The following is a 15,541-nucleotide window of genomic DNA, read 5'->3' on the forward strand; positions in this document are numbered from 1 at the left end:
GCTAGGAACGACACACTGCATCTGCTTGCTATGCTAAAAAATACTACCTAGAATCTTAACATCTCCCTCAAAGTTTTGCAAACAAGAGGCCTGGCTCTTGGGAGGAGGAAGTTCAGAAAAGACGGCCTCCATCCTGCTGATGTCATGGTGCCGACAGACCTGGCTAATGCCTCATATTAAACCATCCCGTAATGGATTTGTGGATCTTACCAGAGAGAAAGCAGAAATATTCAAAGTACAAAATTAAACATAAACCCCACCTATACAGGAATGAACATTCAATTTTCAGAACTATACTGTTATGCTAAACTTGATTCAAAATGGAGGAAGAAGTGTAAAGTTTCATTATGAAACTCTCCACATATTTACACACAGATATATTTAAAAAGCCTTTTCTTACAAAATATAACATAGAAGATAAAGAGACTTATCTCCCCACCATTCAGATAAAATTTAGTTTAAAAAAAAAAAAAAACCAAAAAACCCCAAAAAACCCAACCAACCAAACAACAAAACCAAAAAAACCCCTGACTAGAAATCTTGGAATACATCCTATATAAATAATGCAACGTGGTGGTTCTTAAAAAACAAAAAAACCAAAAAAAAACAAAACCAAGAAAACCCCAAAAAACCCCACCAAAACAAAACCAAAAAGGATGTATTCATGCAAACCGTACACCTAACTGAACACACAGATTCCAAAGAGACAAACGACAATGCTGCACTTGTATGGTTAACACTAGCTTACATCAGTAACCCTTTCTAGCAGGTCGCTCAGATACCATGACGACACCAAGAAGTGACTGCTGAGTAAATGGAGGCAACAAAGTGATTAATTAATGGGAATATAAGCTGGACTCTCTCCCAGTCTTCACAGGCTGTGCAGACTCATCAGAATAAAGCCCAGTATTAAGCCAGACAGATATCTTAAATCATGACAACACAAAAAGGCAGAGAAGGGAACACGGAGGAGGAGGACAGAAATGAGTCTACAATACAAAAGGAAGAGGCAGAAATTTAGCGTTTACCTCTGGAATCCAGAGAGCACAGCTCACATGTGCCCACTTGGTCCCTGTCCTGGTAGCTTTCATGGCACCTCCTCTTTTGGGACACAGGAGGCACTGAGGATGTATTCCCAGGACGCAGGTGCGACACAGCCAGCTCCCTTCAGGTACTTTTAAGATTCCATAGCATGCCTTGGAGGAAAACATAAATATTGAGATCATATAAATATTGAAAGCAAAATATTGAGATCACTGTGCTGAAATGATTTCACACCACACATTAATATTCACACAGAAAGAAGCTTTCAAATAATAAAGGCACCATCTTGGCCTTTACTTACTCCTTCTCTAGCTTCTTTACTTTAAAATGAGTCAAGTGATCAAAGAGATAAGCAAGCAGCCTATAAAGCAAAGTTTTTCATGCTGGTTTCTTTTTAAGTGTGCTTGCATTATTTGTTTATGGTGTAAAACATACCCACTGTGACTGCACAACACCACTGGCATTAAGAACCTTCATCTTTGCTTTTAGAGATTTAAATTTCTGAAACAAAAACTGTAGCCATCTCTTTAAATTAGTTTCTGCATCTACTACTCTTTTAAAAATCACAATTTCTGACTGCTATTAACTTTACACTGTAACATAATTCTATTTAGATGTGATGGGATACGAGTGGCTTGACTGAAGACCATTTGCTGCAACCCTAAATTACCTTTGTGGTTACAGTTCTGTGAATTGTTTGTTACTTTAAATAGTTACATAATATCACAACAAAAATTACAGCATATACTGAAATTATGAGGTGCTGGGTTTTATGGCTATTTCCTGAGTACTGCACTTGAGACATTTCTCATTTTCCAAGGGGTTAAGTTTTCATTGGGTTGAGAATTAAAACCAAAAACAAAAAAACCGAATCAATCCGCTTTCTAATTCCAATTCCTAGCGGTTCTTAATGGCTAACTACATGTGTACCTAGACATATCCTGCTGTACATACATACACGCATACCAAGCTGAGTGTATCTAAAACCATTGGTGCCACTAAGGCCTAACTCCACTCAACTGCTCCAAATATAAACTCTGTCAAAAGGGTGGCTTTCAAAGGAAATCCCACCAATCCCACCACACTGTCTCTGAGAACAGTAGCATTGAAACACTCCATAGAACAGCATTAACTGCAACTAGTCTTTCAGATTCAAATCTGGTGTAAAATCCCCACACTTGACTTCCCAGCCTTCTGTTTATAAGATCTAAGTATTTAATATGAAGTGATACCATAAAACATTGCACATTTATGTCAGGCCTGTAGAGAGGTGGACTTTCCTGAATTAAATTCTGCAACACTGATTAGCCTTAAAGCTATTTTGATGTGACTGTTGTAAAACCCAACAGGGGGAGCTGTAATCTAAATTTTACAAGTTCTTTTCTTTCTCTCTTATGTGGCACATTCCTACCAGCATTCTTTCTGTTACTAAAGCAGAAGTGACATTACACCTAAGATCACATTTAGGGGGTTAGAAATGGACTGAAACTATTTTCTAACTTAATCCAACTAATAAGCAGAGGAGGCCTGGACTACTAAACCAGTAATTTCACTATGTGTTTGAGCCAGCATGAGAGGGCACCATGAAGGAGGAAATTTCTCACACTCCCCCCCCCTCTTCAAACTGTGTGATGACAAACAGACCTGAGGCTATTTGGTGAACCAGAGTCAATCCAGATTAAGAAACAAATGATTTTGTTGTTGTGGGTAGGATTAGCCTTAGCCCAGAAACACACTCCCCAGTTTGTTTCAGTCAGATCGAGCACAGGGAAGGGGCAGGAGCATGGAGGCAGCAGGCCATCAGATCAAGCTCAGCTGCTAGCAGGCAACCACAAGCCTCCTACTGCAAATTCATCATTACTTTTGAACAGGCACCAGCAGAGGCTGAAGCAGGCAGCCCAGCTGCTGGCCATATTCCTGTCACTGGCCACATTACCGGCACTCAGGCTCACGTGGCTACTTCACACAGTGAATCAGATCAGGAAAGCAGCCAGGCTGGAAGCCAGCCCACTGCAAGCAGGAAGATGACAGCTCCTTTTTCAGCCAGGTATGTTTTCTGGGTATTACTTGCAGGTGGTACAAAAATACATTAAAAAACCTTCTTAGTCTCTTACCAATCTATAGCAAAAGCCCCTTCCAGAACAGGATGCACAGAAACTACAGGATTCATATTCCTTTTTTGATTACAAGGATACCACTTCCTCACTATACTGAGCTCAGTCAGTGTAAAGTCTTGGCTACATCTGAAACATTATAAACGTGAGCAACATTCAGACTGAGAGCACAGTTACTGCAGCTGCTTATGCCTTCTAAAAAAGATCAGTCTGTTAAAGTGCCTACATGTGGTTTCAGATGGCTAAATTTGGATAGCCCCTGTCTGACCAATTAACTAGTCAGTCAAGGAGGAAAAACCCCAGCTCCGAAACAAATGATTGTTAGATTCTTCACGAACAGGCAAGCTAGCACTTCCTGCCCTGTTTACCTTCAAAAGCAGGTTTAATAATAGGGGGAAAATTGTTTATGGTCACAGAGTACTTACAAGTCCCACGAACATTTAATATCAGTTCAAATTCCACACTTGCCAACATCAACTAAGACCCCAAGACACTGTCAACAATTCTGCAGGCACTAACCTGATGGACACAGATATTACACTTGTCACAAAACACCATGTCATTCCCATCTTCACTGTCAGGGGACCGGCACACATCACAGATGACATCTTCATCATATTCAATACCCAATCCTTCCTCAGTCTCAATAGCGTGATTCATGTTCTCATGACAGTGCCGTTCCAACACTTCAATTGTTTTCTCCATTGTATTTTCATCCAGGGGCCCACATCCTGCAACACAGAATAGGGAAGGGGAATTAAAGGGCAGTCAGGTGCCTCTGACTGAGTCTGAGATGCAGGAAGAGAGAAGGATGACTTCTAGCAACTAAAGCAGTAGACAGAGCATCCTCTCCCATCACTCTCACTAAAACTAAAAAATGAATAAAAATAGAAAACCTTTTCTACTTACTGGCTAATTGCAGCATTATTTTATAAATAAGCGAAGAACTACTACTGGAGTTAAAGTTTAAGTTGTACATAAACCACAAGACTGGCACCTTAAAGAAAACACAGCATAAGAGACAGACAGCAGTTGCTGTAACCGCTAATTGCTCCCATACAACCCCTCCTTCACCTCCATCAATAAGAAACACAACATTTTGTTGTTGTTTTGGTGGGGTTTTGGGGTTTTTTTGGGGTGGTTGTTTTTTGTTTGTTTGTTTTTTGTTTTCTTGTGGGATTTTTTTTGCTTTTTGTTGATCCACTAATTAGGGTAAGCAGAACCACATAGAACGGATTTGCTATGAGACTGGCTCTCAGCTTGCAGCTTCAGGACATACGCTGAATAAGAAACGCTACAATGTTCACAGCCACAAGGAAACTCCAAACTGCATCTTCTCAAAATCCTCGCTCAAAAATGCTGCTGCCCATAGTTCACTATTTACTCAGACCTTCAAAGGTTGGGATATTCATATGACATTGTTGTCAGAGGCTAACATTTTAACTGCTGGACTATGCACAAGAATAGGGCTACTAATTTTAATTCCTTGTCACAAACAATAAACAGGGAGATGGAAAAGATAAATGACTGCTGATACAAAGTATCTTCTGCTATCAAACTGTTCTCTCCAATGTTTGGCCATTTTTTCACTCCCTGAACAAAGAGAATTACAGAATTGTTCAGGCAGAAAGGACCTTCCAAGAGGGCCTAGTCCCTGGCTCCAAGCAGCCAGTGGTGAATCTAGACAATAATGTTGCTCAAGACACACCATCAGCCAGATCTTGGAAATGTGCATGGAAGGAGATCTGCCCCCCAGAAAAGCTTTTGCTACCAGTGTTCCTTTATGCCTGGGAAGCTTGTCCTTGCCTCTGCCTCTTAAATACATCCTTTGGCACTGGAGCTCAGTCACGAGTTCCCTTCTTCAACAAGCTAGACTCCTGACATACTTACTTTTCTTCCTGAATGTCTAGATAGATCTCTCCTGTGCTTGGAGAAGACTGTCCTTAAAAGTCTTGCTAGCTCTCTTCAACAGTTCCAACTTCAGAGCTGCCTCCCAGATCCCACCTACCAGTTACCCACATAAGGAGAACCTGCTCTCCTGAAGTCCAGGGCCACAAGGCTACTTCCTCTTCTCACTTCCCTCAGGATCTCAGTCACCACAATTTCACAGCTACTGCAGCCAACACTGCCATCAATTAGCACATCCCTATAGGTTCTTCCTTGTTTGTGAACAGCAAATCCAAGGCATGCCAAATCTCTGCCTCTTTTCCCCACCTGTCCTTCCTAAAGGACCTGTAATCACCCATGGAAAAATGTCAGCCACACAGGCTATTCCAACAAAAGTCATCTATTCCAGTGATAATTCCAAGATTATTTTCCACAGCTCGCTTGCACTCGTAGCCCTCTATACCCACCACTTGCATGGAAAAAAGTTTACTTAGCTGATTTTAAATGAGCTAACATGTGTGAAACTTAATTACTCTGTTAAGAACCCAGCATGCAAGCTCCTCAGAACTCTGAGTTTGCAGCAGCAGTATGTTCAAGTTTAAGAAATGGAAACATCTGCTTTTACTACGTAAAATTTTTTAACTTTTGAAGTCCTAAAATTAATTCCATCTGGTGTGGGCTTCTCCTCTCCTGCCTCAGCCTGCAGAAGCTGCACATGATTTTGGATGTGAAGAAGTCTTTCAGCATAACAGGTAAAATATAAATCACTAATAGATAAAGCAAGTAATTATTTTAAGCATTTCTACCTCCTGTTTTTCTTAGCCTTTTCATTCAACTCTTATTCAGCGATCTTTAAGAGCCCTCACACAGCAGACTACAACTCAAACAGCAGAAATTAACTGCTGCTTTTAAAATTAGAACATGTTGTAAAATTACCCATTTCTGTAAGCTCTTCATTTAGCTCCTGAAGCCAAAAGATGTCCATGTCATCCAAATCATAGCGACAGACAGATTCTGCCAGTTCCAAAATGTTGATGTAACCTGGTTCTGTGGGTTCTTGGCTGGAACAGTGGATGTATTTCCTGGGTCGTGTATACAGTACTTCTTTCACCTTTTCAGCTACAACCCTAGAGTGAAAGTAAAAACCAGAAATTGAGGGTTATAGCTTTTTAAGACCAATCCTTGAAAGATATGAAATATTTGCTAGAAGTGCAAAGAAACCTCGCGTTTCACAGATTTTAAACTAGCCAGTAAACATAGACAGGCTAGGGAGACGGGAGTCTGTAAAAGTCATCTCTTCACACAGAATGTGCTAATGTTTGCTACGTACACAGAATCCTTCTTAAAATGTAAGCCTGTGCATATGATTTTGAATTTAACAAATGGTACTAGTGCAGTGATGCAAGTGTTTTTGAAACCCACAGAAAGTATAATGCACAAAACCCTGCTACAATCTTTGTTCTATATTCTTGTTAAACGATAGAAGGAAATCTTGCCAACTGATTTCTTGAAAATAGCAGCTTTTTCAAGAAAGCTTAATTTATTCTACTGCAGTGTGTGTGTACAAATGCTTGCTCTTCATTTGGGATAAACAGTCTACCCTTATTTTGTAAATGATTTTATCCATGTTACAAATGTATTATTTTTGTAATGTAAGAACCATCCTGATGCCAAGCAAAAATGTAAAGGGGAAAAAACAGCTAAAAATCGTCCAGGAAGCAAAGGACAAAAATATTGCTGTTTTCAATCTTTCAATTATTTTAAGAGATAAAACTCGGCATTTGATCAGTAAACTAGCCGATGGAAATGGAAAAACTGACCTTAGCTAGATAAAGTCAATCTTTCCCTGACTTCAATGCAAGAGGATTTGCATGTGAAAGGAAGCCAGGGAGATACTGAATGGAACAGTGCCATGTGTGAGCAACTCTGCATGCTTTCTAGAGCTAACCTTCCACAGGACATGGAGAAAAGAAAAAGCTATGGGAAATACGGCAAGAGGAGTAAAGGAGCAGGCAGCAGTCAAACAGTATTCTACATAATTCTTACTGGGCAATGTGGGTTGTCAATGTTAGTACAAACAATGTTCTTCTGCCTCCTTCATCTTGCTTATTTTTTCCTCTCGTTCCCTTGTGAGCTTTTCTTTTCTCTGGTCCAGCCAAATCTATAGCAATTTTTTTCTTCCAATGTAATACAGCTGGTATGAGATGCAATATATTTATTTTTAATAACCTGGTACTGACAATAGCCCCAGCAGAAATTAAATTATGCTGGCATCAGTGCTTTCACTGGACAATTCATTTATCTTTGTCTCAAAGACCATGCTGACAATAACATTTCTATGTTGAAACACACTGTTTCCGCCAGGAATAGTTGCAGGACTAGTGTTATGTTTTCCTAGTCTAAGGTTATTTATCTACCGAGATCACTGAGCTTCTACAATGCCAAGCAGCAACTTTTGGCAAGAAAAGGCAGAAAGAGTTAAGGCTTTGGCAATAATAACTAAAATTATATGAACGAGTAACTTCACTGGCTATCAGTACTACTGCATGCCTACTGCTCTGTATCATCATGCTTTATATGGAAGCCTTTCAAACAACATGTAAAAGATTTGGGTTTATTTTTAATTTATTAAACTCTCCATACTCAAATGAGAGAAAACTTTTTAATCCATAACACTGTGTGACTTAGGAGGAAAAAAAATTCCCTTTTTAAATTCACAATGTAGATGCTATAACAGTGTACAGACAGAACCAGATCTGAAGTGTCACAAATTGGTACTTGCTTGGTTTAAGAACATGCCTGAAGGCTGCTGCATTGGAGGTTTAAATATAACACCACAGAAAAGCTGACTGCATTTAGACAACCTATTTTTGAGAGAGCATCTTCTCCAAGTTGATGTTTTGTGTTTTGTGTACATGATCTGCGTCTGATTGTCATTACCTGAGAGAAGGCTGTGGAATAGTTTCTGGACTGGCTGGAACTTGAACCCCTTTCTCCCATTCTTGTTTCCATGTGTCCGCAAAGATATAATATTCATCAGGGTTAACATGGTGAGAATCTGGTAGTTTCATGGCACTAATGAGATCCTTGCGGAACACCTGCAAGAAACACCAGGGAAAAGAGTGGCTTGAGAAAGAGCACTGCACTGAACGAAGCAGTAGGTATTCTTCTTAATTTACACTGAAACAATGCATATACCTTGACAATTTTTTTAAAAGAGTACCAAGACACAAACAAACTTGAAATTACCTAGATTATTAGCTCAGTGTGTATCAGGTGCAGTATGACAAGAAGTTTATGCTAACTCAAAACCATGCTGCTGCCCAAAGGCTAATCAGACAGAAGGCGGCTGTTACAGGTGACCAGGAAGAGAGGAAAGGAGGCCTGCATCTGATTTAATATTCCTCACCATATCACTTTCAAACAGCTTATTTTACTTGCGGGTCACTAGACTTTACCCCAACTCAGATACAAGGTAACGTATCTTTTTCTTTCACCCAGTTTAGCTACTTTAAACTGTCATATTCACCATGGGCTACGAACGGTTGCCATGGCAAAACTGATGTATAGGACTTGTTCATTTCTTAAAACCACTTGAAGTTTTACTGGTCAGGAATTCCGGCATCAAAGATGAACAGCTGCCTTTGCTGAAACACGCGACCTTTGCTGCTCTGTGCCTGAAGCGCAGCAGTGCAGGCACAGTGATACAACCTCAGCATCCTTTGCAAACCTAGATGATGAAACACACCACCGTGAAATAAAGCAAGCCCATCAGTGACAAACCTCAGCCATAAGATTCAGCTCTTGGCTCAAGAGGATTAAGTTTCTACAAGCATACAAACACGATTATCAGCCATCTCAAAGCTTACTTAATGTCAGTGTCTATCAAATACAGGTGCATACAATTCAAATAAAGAGCATATGCACCCTTTGTGGGTTGTTTCTTTTCTCTACTGCTACACTGCACCAGCAAAACAGGGACTATGGCTTAGTGTTAGGGAGACATCACAACTAATTAGCTCTATTATCATAACTAGAAATCAAATCCTCAAAGGGCAATAAAATGAAATGGAAAATATCCCTGCAATAAGCTGTGGTAGGTTGAACTCTCTTCTTACTAATTCAGTTTTATAGCCAGAAGAGTAATAAAGTATCTGAGAGCCAAGTATCTTTGTGTACCCTTTTCAATTTGACAGCACCAGACCGGTTATGCATACTGCAAAAATTCTCAGCTGCTCTTGGAAATCATCAAGAAAACATTATTAAAAAAGGCTCTATGCTAAAAACAGGTATTGAAATAGGCTGCCAATGACCTGGAACATTGGTGTTACTTCATTCTGTCCTAAAAGCACATCTCACATGGACTGCTGGGAGAACAAACTGACCAAGGGAATTCAAAACCACAGACTCAAGGCTCTCTTATTTGCAGCTTGCTTTGGTTCAGTCCAGACTGTTCGCTGTTGTCTTCTGTGTAAAACCTCAGGTCCTCAGGTACCTAACAGGGCTGTATTAAAATCTGAATGACAGAAGTGAAAGCAATAAGGCTGCAAGCATCCATTTGTTCCAAGCAGTATGTGCACACACCAAAACTAAAGTGTAAAATGATTTATGCCACTTAAAAGGCATTTTCGTTTTCTGCATTACAGGTACAGAACCAGGATTATGGTGTTTCTCATTGTTTGGAACAATTCCAAAAAACTCCAGAAAGAAAAAATAATTCAATAAATAAGTGCAATGACTAGTTTAATTATCAGAAAAGATATTTCTCAAACCTTATCTGAGGTAAGTGCTTTACAAACTGCCTTTTAAGCTGTAACAGAATTCAGAAGTAGAGTGCTTCATATCAAGCCCACTTTTTTAAACACTAGATGAAAAATGCTATTAAAGGCATCAGTATTCTAACTACATTGCTTAGCAGCAAATTCATCTTCTGATCATCCATTATGTATGCGAACTGTATCATCTCTATTTTTAGAGTACAAATCTGCTGGAACATGGACTTTTTTTTTGTTGCTTTTTTGACTGTTGTACAGTACTGACCACACCATCACCGCACCACAATATTAAGTTCTCTGCTTCAGGTTTCTAAAATTTACACTAGAGGTACCACTGAAGGTCAAAGATTTAACCAATATAAATACAACTGATGGAACCTTAAGGAATGCCAAAACTTGACCAAGACTTCCTAAAAATTGCCTACCCGTGATGAGTGCAGTTGAGCATTTCCTGCAGACGCCTGGAATCACTACGATGTCTAGCTCTCATCATTGTTCATTGCTTCACGTATGGCCAAGCCGGGTCTTCCAACAGTAAAATACTCTCAGAGGACAACGTATGGGAACACTCACTCCGCACTTCCTTTCTCGTGGAAGTAACCCAAAACACCCAGGAGACTCAAGGAGAGTTTTCCGACAAATTAAGTATACTTTATTTTAGCAGTCAGCCTCAAGGCTATGAACTAAGCCAACTCAACAAAGAGCAGACACACACCTTCAGGACTTAGCCGGCTTTTCCTTGAGGCTGCTCCTTTTTGGACACTTATTTGAAAAACCATGCAGCTCCTTTACTAACTGTATCCATAAAGCAACAGCTAGTCCACTCCACAGCACATGCTCTTCTCTTGGCAAGGACCACCTTCACTTCCACAGCTAGCCCATGAAGTGTGGCTGTCATCTTTCAGTCACCCAACAGCAGTTCTATTTCTTATCACACATAAAACACAACCCTTCAACATTATTCCAACATCATCCATATTGAGAAAACCTGAAAAATGAGTATGCCACATCTAGGCTATAGTAAAGCACTCCCATACAGACATACTCAAGAGTAGGCTCAGCTAGTGCCGCATGTCTTTACCACAATAGAGAAGGGCTTTGCAGAGCTGGGCTACAACCAGCTGCAGCCAGCAGAGCCAGGTCTGTATGTACACACAGAGATGGGGAACTCCACACCACTGTAAGTGCTCACAGAGGTTACTGTCTGACAGTGGGGTTTTTTTAAGAAATATTTTTAGTAATTGAAAACATGAAAGAAGAGATGAGGTTTAGCCCTGCTTTCCATGCACGGCTGCTCAGTCTGACCAATTTCATTTTGCTGCCAGGAATTTTTAGTTTCAGCTGAAAACGGTGCAGTGCTCTGAGTGAATGACGTTAGTGAAAAATGTGTTTGCTTACATCATCATCAGCAGCAGCATCACCATTTTGCAGAGAAACTCCAACAATTATTTAATGCTTTAGAGCTGGGACTTAAATCTAGTAGAGGAAACCTCATTCTTTGGTCAAGATCAGCTTTTTGCTCTGCAGTAGAAGCCTGCCTGGATTTGCTGAGGCAATGAGAACTTCTTAGTCACCTCCGCAGAGATGCGCTGCTGTCTCTGAAGCCTTTAAAAGCTAAATTCTACAAAAATTCTCAAGAAATAAGGATGCTCTGCTCCCCCACGGCACTAACATACCAAGCAACAGTGATACCATGGAGCTGTGGAAGGAAAGATATGGTTCATATGTTTTATTTGTTTTTCAGACATCCGAGTCCTATTTGGAAATTATGTTAGAAGATTATGTCCAAGGAAAATTAACTTCTTAGAATCCATTTATAAATGCTTCACCAAAAGCTGTCTATAACTTTAATTCAAACTCCTCCTGGAAGCATTCTATGAAAATTCTGTATGTAATCTTCCTCACAGGACCTTCCTGTGCTTACTCTGTGAATAAATCAAGCCTATGAAACAAAGAACACTATTTTGTGTGAAGTATCCTTATCCACTAAAGATATCAGGGAGGATACAAGTAATGCTACAGAGGATTACAGGAAAATATTAGCACCACAGACAGAGTGGGTCTTGACAATACAACAGCCTTCTACAAGCCCCATTTTCACTGAACAATTCCAACATCAGATCTGCATAGACTGTCAGGCACCATTTGTTCATGGCCATTGCAAACCTAAAACCACAGTGAAAAAACAAAGAAGAAAACAAACAAAAAAGTTAAATTCCTTTTCCAAGACCCCTCTGCAGGCTACCACTGAAGCTGACTGATGCCATTGCTCATTCGCCTTGTCTTGCCCAAATGAACATGTAAGGGAAAACAATGGAAAAAAAACAGAAGAAAGCCAGTATTTCTTCTTTTGACACACTGAGCTTTTGGGTACTTACAAACCCCCAGGGGTAAGCTGCTTGTCACAGGTGCCCAGGCCATGACTAGGAACCATACCTCAAAGTTTTAAGTGAATTATGGGTTAACTGCTCTGTTGCTACAATCCAAGTGGGATTTCTGCTGGATTGCACCTAATTGCTTCAGCCCCAAGGCTTCCCCTGTGCCCGGCAAAGCCCCAAGCACGACAGTCACATCTAGCTTCTGTTCCTTGCGCCCACTGTTTAGACAGTCAGAAGAATCACTGCTCCAGAAACAGAACCATGATTTTTAAAAGGCAAGAGAGAACTACTATGTCCCCTCCTGTCCCCCTACAAGAGCATATCCTCAGGAATTTTTTTTACAGAAAACAGTATGGAATATCCTCTCTAAGCAGAGAAAGCTGAAACAGCCAATTATTTTCTTGGATTTTTAGTCACCTTAACAACCCATCATAAAGGCCAACTTGGAAATGCCAGGTGCCAAAACACGGATAAACTACACAAGAGTTTTTCATCATCTTTGGGGTCAAATAACCTCTATTCCCCTTTGAAAGGATATAGTAACTTTTTTATTCCCATAAGCATTACACCTTATTTCACTCTTGTAGCTCTCAAGTACAATACCCTCAACAAAATCTACCACACTTATAAAGCAGTTTATACCTAAAATTAGCTCAATATATTAATAATGAAACAAAAGCCAAATTGTAATTTGAGCCATTACAAATGCAAATAGCAACATATTATCCAAGCATAGTTTAATCTCTGTATAGATGTTTCAGAGTATGTGCAAAAGACCACCCATTTACAGACGATGAAGTACTAAGGACAAAATCTGGTGGGCTCATCCTGGAAAGGTAGAATTTCTCTCATTAGTAGATTGCAATCTGGGCATGAAGTTTCTGAATAAAGGCAACTTATTATAAAAGGAGCCTGAAGACTTGAGACAGGTCTTTTTTTGTTTGGTTGGTGGGTTTTTGGTAGTAAAGTGAAAAAAACACAACATAATTTCAACATGGAAGCGACGGTACAGTTCCAGGCGTGTATACTGACTGGACTGAAAAACTTCATGTTAAAAAAAAGCTGGGGCAGACAGGAATAAGAGTAGCATAAAATCTGTAGTTCTCAAAACATCCACACACTTTGGACACACATTGCAGTAAATCATAATGTGGAACCCCTACTCCCTAAAACCATTTTTATGGATTATCCAGGACTCAAACAACTGAAATGTTGTACTTGTCTTTTAAGTAGCCATGAATCTTCCTAAGCTCTTTTACAAGCATGTATAGGAAAAGCCAGGAAATTGGATACTAAATCAACCCTACCTAACAGCATGTCTCTGACAGTATCTCATGAGCCAGAAGAATGTGCAAGAACACGTCAAGTTTCCTTCTGGTTGCTCATCAGACATAAGCTTCAGATTTTGGGATTAATCCGAACAATCAGGTTTTTTTAAGTGGTATTAATTTATACAGATATTTACAAAAATCTGTGCTCGTTATCATCTGCCCCATTCCTTTTTTAATCTTGTTTAATTCTCAGTCTCAACAACTTCCTGTAGCAGATGAGCTCCACAGTCTAATTACATGATGCATGGAAAAGCATATCCTTTTAATTGCTACAGATTTCCTAACTTTTGGCCCCATTCACCACCCCCTCAGCCCCTCCCAGCTTTCCTCCCCAGTTCTTCCATCACAAGGACAAGCACAACTGAAGCTCTAGCTCTGCTGTTTCCAAATCATTCACACTTTACTCTTACACCTGCTCATTCACTTCCAAAGGTAAAATAGCTCAGCCTTTTCATAAGCAAGCTCTTCCATGTGCTTATGCATTTGGGTCTTCCCTTGCTAAAGAGACCAAATAGCCTGAGACAGTATCTGAAAGCATAGAAATAACCAATGAGGTTGCACCTCTGACATACATGGAAGTATTGTAAAATATATATATATTTTTTAAAATCATAACCTAAGCAGGTTAAAGAGCAGCTCATTGAAATACATAAGCTGTGTTTACCAGAGGTCTTGAGAAGCCTGCACAGATGTCCAAGTTAATTCAGAATTTTCTAAGGTATGCATGAGCATAAAGGTAACAGCCCCCTCTTCTATTATGTGTGGTACATGCAGAGCAATATGATTTAACCACATTGTCCATTCATACACAGAACAAAACCAGCCACTTTCAAACTGCAAAAAGAATCCATTTTCTGCCGAGAGTCTAGTCTTACAGGGTGCTCCTCAGGATCAAGACCTACGATTTATGTGGCAGTTAAATGCCACTAAAGAAAGTTTCACATAGCCAAGTAATGAAAGCAGACCATTTACTTGTAGAAGACAAGCCATATTTCACATAACACAGCTGTCGCTATCAGCAATGAGAGATTAAAAACTACTATTGCCAAGAAATTGAAAAGCCTATTTGCAAAGAAAGGTAAAATACTACCATCTTATATGAGAAGGTTAAAAAAAGGCACAAAGCTAACTTAACTCCTTTACAGTTTCAAAAGGAGAGAGAGCTGAAATATATATACATATGTTTTTATATATGTATAATAGAAGCTTGAGCGTCAAGTATAATACAGATCTCTTAGGCTCTTTTGTGATCCCAGTAGCCTAAGGGAAAATAAACGGCCACATTCATTCCGGACAGTCCAGCTAATAGGTTTTCCCTGAAAAAATGCCATCATTTTTTTCTGCAGCTTCCATGGAGACAGGAAGCTGCAAACTACAGGCTTCATGCTGAGCCAGACATCCAAATGCCTGCTACCCTGCTACTCCCATACAGCCTACTGCTCAGGCCTGCAAGCCCCTCCTGTCTATGTTTAAATCCCTAAGGAGCAACACCACAAATGGCATATAGCCAACATCATCATAAAGGTCTGAAAAACTGTTATGACTTACACTACTGAAGTACCTGCAGCCTTAACACAATTTATTTATTCAAAGCAAATGCTAAAGCTAATCAGATAGCAGAATTTTTAAGTCACCGTTTCAGTAGTTTGTGATAGACTGTAATAATCCAGAAGGGGAGCACTGAGAAAGAGCCACAGTCCTGCTTTTGAAATTACATAGAGAAACACCATGGTCTGAAGAAGCATCGTCACAGGCTTGCCTTGTTCTCACCTTCTCCTCCAAGGAGGAGCATGGAGTAAGCAAAACCCAGATCCAACCCAGTAACATCCCTTCTGCACTGATGTAAGCCCCTGGGGTAAGTCGGGCTCTGGGAATGGACTCTGACATGTGCATTCTGATACTGAGCCCTTCCGCCCTGAAGAAACACCAGGCAACCTCTCCATGGCTCCACTGAGGCCATCCCACGCCTGTCTCAATAGTGAATCACCTGGGAGGCAGTTCAAGGCAGAGCT

At 40.1% G+C, this 15,541-nt stretch overlaps 1 protein-coding gene across 3 annotated transcripts in view; it reads right to left on the reverse strand.

Annotated features, from left to right (window-relative positions):
* JADE3 (jade family PHD finger 3) overlaps positions 1 to 15,541 on the reverse strand; it is a 67,429-nt gene that overhangs the window by 14,488 nt on the left and 37,400 nt on the right. For all 3 annotated transcript variants that reach the window (XM_030476745.1, XM_030476744.1, XM_030476743.1), the window contains 4 exons: positions 7,986 to 8,143; positions 5,982 to 6,172; positions 3,678 to 3,889; positions 1,029 to 1,196 (listed from right to left, as the gene is read on the reverse strand). In XM_030476745.1, coding sequence (XP_030332605.1) covers positions 1,029 to 1,196; positions 3,678 to 3,889; positions 5,982 to 6,172; positions 7,986 to 8,143 — 729 coding nt within the window. The remainder of the gene's footprint in view (positions 1 to 1,028; positions 1,197 to 3,677; positions 3,890 to 5,981; positions 6,173 to 7,985; positions 8,144 to 15,541) is intronic.

Source organism: Strigops habroptila, chromosome 2, assembly GCF_004027225.2.
Source record: "Strigops habroptila isolate Jane chromosome 2, bStrHab1.2.pri, whole genome shotgun sequence".
NCBI lineage: Eukaryota > Metazoa > Chordata > Aves > Psittaciformes > Psittacidae > Strigops > Strigops habroptila.